This window comes from Harpegnathos saltator, unplaced genomic scaffold (genome assembly GCF_003227715.2).
Source record: "Harpegnathos saltator strain DR-91 unplaced genomic scaffold, Hsal_v8.6 scaffold39, whole genome shotgun sequence".
NCBI classification, from domain to species: Eukaryota; Metazoa; Arthropoda; class Insecta; order Hymenoptera; family Formicidae; genus Harpegnathos; species Harpegnathos saltator.
In genome coordinates, this window is record NW_020230194.1 from 1173285 (window position 1) to 1185873 (window position 12589).

The 12589-nt window shown below is 43.0% G+C and overlaps 1 protein-coding gene across 1 annotated transcript; it reads right to left on the reverse strand.

Moving 5' to 3' along the window:
- Positions 1 to 6293: 6293 nt before the first annotated feature.
- LOC105181765 (uncharacterized) lies at positions 6294 to 7637 on the reverse strand. The gene is made up of 3 exons (XM_025300915.1): positions 7624 to 7637; positions 7000 to 7284; positions 6294 to 6873 (listed from the first exon to the last, which is right to left on the reverse strand). The coding sequence occupies exons 1-3, from the start codon at positions 7635 to 7637 to the stop codon at positions 6294 to 6296; spliced, it is 879 nt and encodes a 292-aa protein (XP_025156700.1).
- Positions 7638 to 12589: the final 4952 nt, after the last annotated feature.

The following is a 12589-nucleotide window of genomic DNA, read 5'->3' on the forward strand; positions in this document are numbered from 1 at the left end:
CTCCCGTATTCCCTCCCCAACCCCCCGGCCCCAGGGCTCTCCGGGAGCCCCTCGCCATCAACGTACCGCGCCTTGTCCCACTAAGGGAGTCCAGGGCCGGTGGGTCCCGGTGGGTTGCCCCACCGGTTGGCCTTCTGGTCACACCTATTAGGAGGAAGGGGACACCCACCCCTCCTCCTTTCCACCTTGTTAGTCAAGGGGGGAGAGCTTTGGGGGAGCGGGCCCGTCCCAAACCGGGACACCGCCCCCCTTTTGCCCTACCTATCCGAACGCGCGGGGGGATCTAGATAGCCCAGTCCTCCCCGCGCAGACGGTGGCGGGCCCGAGGCGGCCGAGAAGTCCCCGACCCGTCGCTGTCGACAGGTGAGTCCTCCTCGGCCGACGCCATCTCGGGTCCGCTTCCGATTCCTCCTCCCGGGGATCGTCGATCGGTGCGCCGCCTCTTGCGACGCACTCCCGGTCGACGTCGCTACTCCGCGGCCTCCTTCTGCGAGATAACTTCCCGACAGAAGGAGGCCGCTGCGTCCCACACTTCCTCGCTCCCGCACATGGCCTTGACCATGCGCGGGAGCGAGAGGTTGGTCGATGGGACCATCAGTTTTGTCCCATACCATATACCATATTTAAAAAACAAAATGCTTGTAACATATGTATTTATAATGTAATGTAAACCCAATAAATGTTTTTTGTACTATTTAACTAAATTTATACAAAATAAAAATATACATAATACATGTACTATGAAAATATAAAATGTTTGTAAAATATGTATTTATAATGTAATATAAACCCAATAAACGTTCTTTGTACTATTTAAGTAAATTTATACAAAATAAAAATATACATGTTACATGTATTATGAAAATGTAAAATATGTTGGCAAAATACGTATTTATAAAGTAATATAAACTCAATAAATGCTCTTTGTACTATTTAAGCAAATTAATGTGTTTATTATTACCCCCTTTCAATATAGACAGTAAATTGGAAATTGTTTGACTCGTCTTTTTATTTGATAGGTACTAGCACGAAAAAAAATTCTTGGTATCAGGAGAACATAATAACCGAAGAGGTATTCGAACGACTTCCTCACTCATTATATTCTCCTGTTAGAAAATCGAGAAATTGGAGAATTTCAGTTTTCCGCATTTTCGAGTTTTGGTAATAAGGAAGCATAATAACCGAAGAGGTATTCGAACGACTTCCTCACTCATTATATTCTCCTGTTACAAAATCGAGAAATTGGAGAATTTCAGTTTTCCACATTTTTGAGTTTTAGTATTAGGGAAACATAATAACCAAAGAGGTATTCGAGCGACTTCCTCACTCATTATATTCTCCTGTTAGAAAATCGTGAAATTGGAGAATTTCAGTTTTCCGCATTTTCGAGTTTTGGTAATAAGGAAGCATAATAATCGAAGAGGTATTCGAACGACTTTCTCACTCATTATATTCTCCTGTTACAAAATCGAGAAATTGGAGAATTTCAGTTTTCCGCATTTTCGAGTTTTGTTATTAGGAAAGCATATTAACTGAAGAGGTATTCGAACGACTTCCTCACTCATTATATTCTCCTGTTACAAAATCGAGAAATTGGAGAATTTCAGTTTTCCGCATTTTCGAGTTTTGGTAATAAGGGAGCATAATAACCGAAGAGGTATTCGAACGACTTCCTCACTCATTATATTCTCCTGTTACAAAATCGAGAAATTGGAGAATTTCAATTTTCCGCATTTTTGAGTTTTAGTATTAGGGAAACATAATAACCAAAGAGGTATTCGAACGACTTCCTCACTCATTATATTCTCCTGTTAGAAAATCGAGAAATTGGAAAATTTCAGTTTTCCGCATTTTCGAGTTTTGGTAATAAGGAAGCATAATAACCGAAGAGGTATTCGAACGACTTCCTCACTCATTATATACTCCTGTTAGAAAATCGAGAAATTGGAGAATTTCAGTTTTCCGCATTTTCGAGTTTTGTTATTAGGAAAGCATATTAACTGAAGAGGTATTCGAACGACTTCCTCACTCATTATATTCTCCTGTTACAAAGTCGAGAAATTGGAGAATTTCAATTTTCCGCATTTTTGAGTTTTAATATTAGGGAAACATAATAACCAAAGAGATATTCGAACGACTTCCTCACTCATATTCTCCTGTTAGAAAATCGAGAAATTGGAGAATTTCAGTTTTCCGCATTTTCGAGTTTTGGTAATAAGGAAGCATAATAACCGAAGAAGTATTTGAACGACTTCCTCACTCATTATATTCTCCTGTTACAAAATCGAGAAACTGGAGAATTTCAATTTTCCGCATTTTTGAGTTTTAGTATTAGGGAAACATAATAACCAAAGAGGTATACGAACGACTTCCTCACTCATTATATTCTCCTGTTAGAAAATCGAGAAATTGGAAAATTTCAGTTTTCCGCATTTTCAAGTTTTGGTAATAAGGAAGCATAGTAACCGAAGAGGTATTCGAACGACTTCCTCACTCATTATATTCTCCTGTTACAAAATCAAGAAATTGGAGAATTTCAGTTTTCCGCATTTTTGAGTTTTAGTATTAGGGAAACATAATAACCAAAGAGGTATTCGAGCGACTTCCTCACTCATTATATTCTCCTGTTACAAAATCGAGAAATTGGAGAATTTCAGTTTTCCGCATTTTCGAGTTTTGTTATTAGGAAAGCATATTAACTGAAGAGGTATTCGAACGACTTCTTCACTCATTATATTCTCCTGTTAGAAAATCGAGAAATTGGAGAATTTCAATTTTCCGCATTTTTGAGTTTTAGTATTAGGGAAACATAATAACCAAAGAGGTGTTCGAGCGACTTCCTCACTCATTATATTCTCCTGTTAGAAAATCGAGAAATTGGAGAATTTCAGTTTTCCGCATTTTCGAGTTTTGGTAATAAGGAAGCATAATAACCGAAGAGATATTCGAACGACTTCCTCGCTCATTATATTCTCCTGTTACAAAATCGAGAAATTGGAGAATTTCAATTTTCCGCATTTTTGAGTTTTAGTATTAGGGAAACATAATAACCAAAGAGGTATTCGAACGACTTCCTCACTCATTATATTCTCCTGTTAGAAAATCGAGAAATTGGAGAATTTCAGTTTTCCGCATTTTCGAGTTTTGGTAATAAGGAAGCATAATAATCGAAGAGGTATTCGAACGACTTCCTCACTCATTATATTCTCCTGTTACAAAATCGAGAAATTGGAGAATTTCAGTTTTCCGCATTTTCGAGTTTTGGTAATAAGGAAGCATAATAACCGAAGAGGTATTCGAACGACATCCTCACTCATTATATTCTCCTGTTACAAAATCGAGAAATTGGAGAATTTCAATTTTCCGCATTTTCGAGTTTTGGTAATAAGGAAGCATAATAACCGAAGAGGTATTCGAACGACTTCCTCACTCATTATATTCTCCTGTTACAAAATCGAGAAATTGGAGAATTTCAGTTTTCCGCATTTTTTAGTTTTAGTATTAGGGAAACATAATAACCAAAGAGGTATTCGAGCGACTTCCTCACTCATTATATTCTCCTGTTAGAAAATCGAGAAATTGGAGAATTTCAGTGTCCCGCATTTTCGAGTTTTGGTATTAGGAAAGCATAATAACCGAAGAGGTATTCGAACGACTTCCTCACTCATTATATTCTCCTGTTAGAAAATCGAGAAATTGGAGAAATCTCAGTTTACCGAGTTTTTGAGTTTTGGTATTAGGGAAGTATAATAACCGAAGAAGTATCCAGATGAATCGAGCGACTTCCTCACTCATTATATTCTCCTGATATAAAATCGAGAAATCGGAGAAATCTCAATTTTCCGAGTTTTTGAGTTTTGGTATTAGGAAAGTATAATAACCGAAAAGGTATCCGATTGAAATCGAGCGACTTCCTCACTCATTATATTCTCCTGATACAAGATCGAGAAATCGGAGATATCTCAGTTTTCCGAGTTTTTGAGTTTTGATATTAGGGAAGCATAATAACCAAAGAGGTATCCGGATGAATTCGAGCGGCTTCCTCACTCATTATATTCTCCTGATGCAAAATCAAGAAATTGAGGAATCTCAGTTTTCCGCAATTTTGGGTTCTCGTATTAGGGAAGCATAATAACCGAAGAGGTATTCGAGCTACTTCCTCACTCATTATATTCTCCTGTTAGAAAATCGAGAAATTGGAGAATTTCAGTTTTCCGCATTTTCGAGTTTTGGTAATAAGGAAGCATAATAACCGAAGAGGTATTCGAACGACTTCCTCACTCATTATATTCTCCTGTTACAAAATCGAGAAGTTGAAGAATTACCGTTTTCCGCATATTCGAGTTTTGGTATTAGGAAAGCATAATAACCGAAGAGGTAATCGAACGTCTTCCTCACTCATTATATTCTCCTGTTAGAAAATCGAGAAATTGGAAAATCTCAGTTTTTCGCATTTTCGAATTTTGGTATTAGCGATGCATAATAACCGAAGAGTTATTCGAACGACTTCCTCACTCATTATATTCTCCTGTTACAAAATCGAGAAATTGGAGAATTTCAGTTTTCCGCATTTTCGAGTTTTGTTATTAGGAAAGCATATTAACTGAAGAGGTATTCGAGCGACTTCCTCACTCATTATATTCTCCTGTTAGAAAATTGAGAAATTGGAGAATTTCAGTTTTCCGCATTTTCGAGTTTTGTTATTAGGAAAGCATATTAACTGAAGAGGTATTCGAACGACTTCCTCACTCATTATATTCTCCTGTTAGAAAATCGAGAAATTGGAAAATTTCAGTTTTCCGCATTTTCGAGTTTGGTAATAAGGAAACATAATAACCGAAGAGGTATTCGAACGACTTCCTCACTCATTATATTCTCCTGTTACAAAATCGAGAAATTGGAGAATTTCAATTTTCCGCATTTTCGAGTTTTGGTAATAAGGAAGCATAATAACCAAAGAGGTAGTCGAACGACTTCCTCACCCATTATATTCTCCTGTTAGAAAATCGAGAAATTGGAGAATTTCAGTTTTCCGCATTTTCGAGTTTTGTTATTAGGAAAGCATATTAACTGAAGAGGTATTCGAACGACTTCCTCACTCATTATATTCTCCTGTTAGAAAATCGAGAAATTGGAAAATTTCAGTTTTCCGCATTTTCGAGTTTGGTAATAAGGAAACATAATAACCGAAGAGGTATTCGAACGACTTCCTCACTCATTATATTCTCCTGTTACAAAATCGAGAAATTGGAGAATTTCAATTTTCCGCATTTTTGAGTTTTAGTATTAGGGAAACATAATAACCAAAGAGGTATTCGAGCGACTTCCTCACTCATTATATTCTCCTGTTAGAAAATCGAGAAATTGGAGAATTTCAGTTTTCCGCATTTTCGAGTTTTGGTAATAAGGAAGCATAATAACCGAAGAGATATTCGAACGACTTCCTCACTCATTATATTCTCCTGTTACAAAATCGAGAAATTGGAGAATTTCAATTTTCCGCATTTTTGAGTTTTAGTATTAGGGAAACATAATAACCAAAGAGGTATTCGAACGACTTCCTCACTCATTATATTCTCCTGTTAGAAAATCGAGAAATTGGAGAATTTCAGTTTTCCACATTTTTGAGTTTTAGTATTAGGGAAACATAATAACCAAAGAGGTATTCGAGCGACTTCCTCACTCATTATATTCTCCTGTTAGAAAATCGTGAAATTGGAGAATTTCAGTTTTCCGCATTTTCGAGTTTTGGTAATAAGGAAGCATAATAACCGAAGAGGTATTCGAACGACTTTCTCACTCATTATATTCTCCTGTTACAAAATCGAGAAATTGGAGAATTTCAGTTTTCCGCATTTTCGAGTTTTGTTATTAGGAAAGCATATTAACTGAAGAGGTATTCGAACGACTTCCTCACTCATTATATTCTCCTGTTAGAAAATCGAGAAATTGGAGAATTTCAATTTTCCCCATTTTTGAGTTTTAGTGTTAGGGAAACATAATAACCAAAGAGATATTCGAACGACTTCCTCACTCATTATATTCTCCTGTTAGAAAATCGAGAAATTGGAGAAATCTCAGTTTACCGAGTTTTTGAGTTTTGGTATTAGGGAAGTATAATAACCGAAGAGGTATGCGGATGAAATCGAGCGACTTCCTCACTCATTATATTCTCCTGATACAAGATCGAGAAATCGCAGAAATCTGAGTTTTCCGAGTTTTTGAGTTTTGTTATTAGGGGAGCATAATAACCGAATGGGTATACGGATGAAATCGAGCGACTTCCTCACTCATTATATTCTCCTGATACAAACCGAAAAATCGGAGAAACTCAGTTTTCCTAGTTTTTGAGTTTTGATATTAGGAAAGCATAATAACATCACGTCCTCGCAGAAGGAGGCCGCCGCCACCCAAGTCTCCTCGCTCCCGCACATGGCCTTGACCATTCGTGGTAGTGAGTGCTCCCTTTCTCTGCACCCCACCGCCCGGGCGAGGACATGTCGTTGCAGAGCCCACGGCTGACACTCTGTCAGTGTGTTCTCCACCGTGTTCTCCAGCTCCGGGCAGTGGTGGCATCGGGTGATGGATTCCTTACTGATCCGGTGCAGGTACCGACTGAAGCCTCTATGCCCGGTCAACACCTGCACCAGATGGAAGGTGAGTCCACATCCCACCCTGCCTACCATCTCAGGTAGGCAGGGGCGGACAGCCTCGGCCGTTCGGAGCCCGAACTCCCGGGGATCGGACAACATGTCCGACCACTTCCCCAGGAGCCAGGCTCTGGCCTGGGACTTCAGAGCCTTCAATCCCCTGGCCGTTAGCTCCCCTCCTCGCGGAGCTTCCGCACTCTCCAAAAGAGAATGCGTCACTCTTCTGCGAGAAGTTCCACAGGAGGGAAGCCGGCCAGGGTGGTCGCCGCCATATACGAAACGGTGCGGAACCCTCGAATGGCCCGCACGACCACTGGTCGCAGCGCCTGACGCATCAGGCCCTTGTTACGGCTGGTGGCCATGAGTTGGGGCGCCCAGATGGGTGCCCCATAAAGGACCATCGAGAGCACCGCACCCACGTATAGGGGGCGAGCCCTCCAGCTTGGGCCCCCCTTGGGCGCACATCAGACTGGTCACCTTCAGGCCTGCCCTGCGCACCCGGGGGGCCACCTCTTTAAAATGAACCCCGAGGTCCCATCGGCTGTCCAACGTCAGGCCCAGATATTTGATCGTGGGCTCGACGTGGATGCGGACTCCATCCACCAGGACCTGGGTTTCCGGCGGCGCCCCACGACTGCCGTCGTGAAAAAACACAGCCTCAGTCTTGTGTGACGCCCACTTTGAGACCCAGGTCCCTGATGGTGCCCACCATCGATGCTAGTGCCGCCTCCGCTCGGAGGCGGGCTTCCCCTAGGTCTTCCCCCCAGCCATTATTTGCAGTTTACTTTTTCATTTTACAATTTAACTTAAAATCGCGTCTATTTCCGCCGCACGACAAGCATTGCCGCGTCCAGTGTGCAGGAGCCAATATGTCAGAAGAGGAAATACATCACATTATATACATTCTATAAGAATAAGTGTAGTATTGCGCATGCGCGAAGAGACAAAGAGAATGGTGTACACTTCCATGTACTATCTCATTCCCATTATTCTCTGGCGTTAGCCCTAGTGACGTCAGGCTTCGTCTATTCATACTATGTCTATGTTTGACACGCACGTTGCCAGATTGTTGTTTCCGTTGATGGGGACGCGCGCGGAGCCAATATCAAGAATTACCGTCGACCCACTTTCGGGAGAGGATGAGTGTTACGGAATAAGCGACATTCGTTACGCGAAAGAAAAAGAGAAAACGGCCTCTCGAAGGTGTGCGCGATGTGGATTTGAAATCGCGTTATGACCAACTAGATCGAATCGTCACGCTCTCAAGGGAGTCGGATTGATCGCGCAAAAGTGTAACGCTGGAATCCGCGAGGCTCGCGCGAAGAGGAGCGGCTTGAGACTCATCTAGCACGGCGAAGCGTTCTCCAAGCGAGCGACATTCCGCAATACACGTAACTAACAAAGACCGGTGATTACAGTTACGTGTAATTTGCAATCTTTGATCTAGAATACAATTAACATGTTGATAGCGTTATGATATTTTGCCGCGTCTCGTTCGTTTACGCGGAGGAAACCATTTTGTTAGTGTAGCTGAATTTCCCGGGGAACTTGCTCGGAAACATTAGAGAGTCAGTTGTAGGAGCGAAGAGATTCCTGAGATAACTTTTAATTACACAATTGTTTTCAGTTTCCATCTCGGCTGAATTTTAACACAGCGGAATGTTCAGACGGATATTTTCGCTCACGGTAACGGAGATACTCATTCACTTCTCCTTGCGTATCAAACATAACCAATTACGCGTGACGGATTAAACGTGCAGCCAGTGATTTAGCGAATATACGCGTTACGAGTTGCATTAATTATATCCGATGATCCAAGCTTGAGCCGAGCGTTGAAGTCATCAGCGAAAATAAAACGAGTACAGCCGGACGAATTGTCAGAGCTTTATTAAGCCATGATTGTTTGTCAAACGCCGGCGGACTGCGAGAATACCGGTCTGAGCGTGACGAAATATCCGTTATTGATCTTGCAGATTAACTAAAAAAAAGAAATTCCTCTGTCATGTATGTCACAATGCTATTCGGCGACAATCGGGCTCTCCACGGTTTCATCCTTCACAAGCGCCTTTGTCGGCGCCTCTCGTCACTCTATAAGGCGAGATCGGACGGAATGATCGATGCGCGCGCGGCTGCAGCGAAGCTTCCGCCGATCCGTAAATCGGCATTAAGTCGCGGATTACGCGAGCCAGCGCCGTTACCACCTGCGAATCGGCGGGATAAGCGCTCTAAAGCGTGAGAACATATAAATTCGGCGAGCCGAGCGTGGGAAGAGCGTAGTCTCCGCTCGAACTTCATCCGGTGTGATCTTCCCGTGCGGGGAAAAATACATCTTTAAGATTTCAAAGCTGAGCATTCGCGCGCAAAAGCGACGTGATTCACCGGCCTTCCTTTCTCTTTCCCCGAAACGTAATACCACGTCCGGTTTTCACGGCGGAGCAAGTGATTCTCTAAACTGCTCTCGCGTAAAGTCGTGTCGTTTCGATTCCGGCCGGGAAACAGGTTTATACTCTCATTTTTATTCGCCGCTTCGGGAGGATCCGTCGTGGCCGGAGGACGTGCGTCGTCTGGTTCTTCCTTTTCCGGTTTCGCGGCCGAATCGCGGACAGGTGAAACGCCGCCGGTCAGAAAATGTGGGTCGCGTCTCTTCGCTCCGTTCGTAAAATCGCGCCGATTAGAGGATGCGCGGTCGGAAGTGGAATGAAAATTCCTCGATGCTCCCCGCCGATCGCCGGCGAAGACAGATGCAGAGGAGGTCTTCTCCCCTCTCTGTTCCGAAAGTTTGCAGAAACTCGCGACTTCGAAACGTAAAAATGGAAAATGTAATTTCGCGATTTCGCTCAACTCGGTCAGTGCAAATGAATTTTCAGTCGCCTGAGAGCGAGAGACGAAAACTCGGTTGCAAAGGCAGAGAGATATCTGCAGGAGACTTCTGCTCGAAACATAAAACTCATATTCAGAAACTTGATCTTTACTTACCCGGAATGGAATTGCATAAAACATCGAGAGATGCAGAGGGGAGTTTTACAGGTTTTGCAAATTAGTTTTGTCCTGCTTTGCTTCCCTTTCGAGCTGCACAATTGACGTCTTTTACTGTTTTCCTTAATAGGCATGTGCTTGTTGTAACACTATTTTATTCATTTGTAGTGCACTTTTAGATGTCAGTAACAATGCTAATTATGCCTACTTGAAATTTGACAAAACATGTTATCATTAAGACTGAGCTAAAAACAGACTAAACCGAATCTACATACAATCTATATACCATTTTTTTAGAAGAAGAATTCACCTTTACAGTGGTGCAAAGAAAACAAAATATCTCCTTTTTTCACTAAATTATGGATTCTTAAATACGTTTCTGGTAACTATAGTTACCAGTAGAGATGTGCGAATCAAGAATTTTTATGTCGAATCGAATCGAATCGAATCTCATTTTTTTAATTCGAATTCGAATCGAATCGAATCTATGAAATTTCATTCGAATTCGAATAGAATCGAATCATTAAAAAATTTAACATGACTATTAAACATGCACATAATGACGGAAGGTTTTAATATGAAAGGGGATATTGATATTGTAATATCATCTTAAAGTAAAATATATATTTAAATATTTAAAGTAATTTATAATTAAGTTATTAATTACAAGTTAAGTTAATTACAAGTTAAGGGTTCAAACATACAGGCCCAGATGTCTCATTTTGTACTTGATGCATGCAAATATAATGCACGCTAATATATTTGATTCATAATTGAATCTTCGACTCGAAATTTTCGGATTCGAATCATAGGGATTCAGATTCGAATCGAATCGAATTACATTAGATTCGATTCGATTCGATTCGAATTCGAATAGTTCGCACATCTCTAGTTACCAGTAGGCGTTAAAGGGTTAAGTGGAGCGGACAGGTATCGTCAAGTATTTTCCAGTCTGGCCTGATCTCTCCCATATTTTCGCGTTCCAAATAGTCCAGCATGCTGAATACCTGCGAGAGGAGGGGGACGGGGAAAAGGAAGGAAACTATGACTTCCCGTGCGAAAAGCCGCGTGCGGCTTTCGTGACATTCGATCTGTGAAGGATGACGATAACGAGCGACCTCTGAGGAGGTGAAGAACGCCGGGTGGCGAAGCCATTATGAATGAAAGTGGAACGCGGGTCGTTCGCGGGTCTTCCTTCGATCGCGCATCAATCCCGAGGACGCTGCTGACAGATTAGAAAGGAGCCCCGCGCCGAACGTCGCGAGGATCGTCGCCGCTGTCGCCAGGCGATCTCGGCGGGTCCTGCGGCGAAAGTCTTCCGCTAAAGATAGCTGGCGGTTTATTTTCTTTCTTTTTCTTACCGTTATCGCGTGCGAAAGCGCGCGTGTCTGCGTGACCTTCGCGAAATCGCAAATTGCGATTCCATGAAAATTCCACAATCGAAGACGGAACAAAAGGAGCGAGAGCTCCCGGCGTAACCTGGACACGGCGCGGCGTTTCGAGGACGAAAAAAAAGAAAATGGCGCGCGAGGAGCCCACGTGCGAGAAACATGAAATAATAAACACAGTGAAAGGGGAATAACCGGAAAAAATACAAAGAGATAAAACGCTTTCGCTGCAATTATCCCGCCTTGATGGGACTCTCACCTCATCTTCTTCGCCGATGAGTCGTCATTATGTCGCGAGATTAACGCGACCGTCCGGTCTTTATTTGACATCATCAACCGACGCGGTATGCAAAGGATGAGAGACGATGGCCTTATATTATCCGTAATACACGGTTATCGCCACAGAATCGATCGATCGATCGATCGAGCGTTCGCTCAGCATCTCTTCGGCTCGAGCCTCGTCTAATTGAACTTTCGAATATACGATGAAGGAGCGATTAGTTTCTCCACTCGGACGCGCTAATTGTGGAAATGTGTGTGACGCGTATCATCTGGAAAGGTCAATGAGGTTCTCTCTAATATCTGTCCTCCTCCTCCTCCTCTTTATCCTCCTCTTGATATTGCGCCAAGAAAGCGCGGTCATGCATGCGACTTACATTATCGAATCTCTCCTGGCGTATCCTTCTGCCAGGGCTCTCAAGTCTCGGGTAGTTCGGACATCGAACTATCCGAGATCTACTTCTCGATCCGAAGACTCACAGAAAACGCACGCTCGAGTAATCCGAATTGTCCGCACTCAAGTTCCGAGAAATCCAGAGATCCAGAGATTCGGATTCAAAATCGAAGCTGTCGGATTGCTGGTAAAAGGAATATCGATTTATTGATCGTCCATTTCTCGAGCAGGATCGAGCAGGGCGTGTCTGTCTGGTAGATTCTATTGATTCTATGAATTTCTATGATAGATCTATGAATTTCTAACAGATTCGGAGCTGCAGCTGGCTTCGGGTTCGATAAAACGTCAAATTTATCAGTAATCCGGATAATCGATTAGCCAGACAGCGACAGCTCATTATCTCGTTCTCAGAAGAGAAAGAGATGAAGAGAAGCGAATTTCTCAGGCGAGGAAGGACTCTTATTCGCTAATGCCTCGCGGTCTCTTCGCAAGCTTTCAAGTCGCGTTGATCGAATGCCACTACCGAGGCGCGAGGGGAAGCCGAGCACGTGAGAAGCATACGTACCTCTTGAGCAAGCAGCGGTTCGTCCGGACTTCGATGTCGCGGTCGCGTGTTCGCGGGATAATCGGCCAGCGTCCCTCCGTCTCGTCTTCGTCGCGCGCGCCGGAGGATCCGCTCGACAGCCATAAACGAGCCCGGGATGTTTTACGGTTATTTCGAGATTTCAGGAATGCGATCCAATTTACGATAACGATCCGCGGCAACGGACGCACACGCACGCACGCATGCTCTCGTTGCGCACGGCGAGTTCTCGAAGAGAGAGAGCAACCGCGAAGGGCGGTCGCCGCCGATGCTCTATGGACCCTGATACGAGAACGAAGTGATATTTCCAAGCCCGAGA

What these genes read in the sequence shown, in the direction of transcription:
- LOC105181765 (XM_025300915.1), bottom strand. An exon ending in CCAACTCATGGCCACCAGCC is followed by an intron (nt 6,874 to 6,999) that starts GTAACAAGGGCC and finishes AACTTCTCGCAG; the next exon opens with AAGAGTGACGCATTCTCTTT.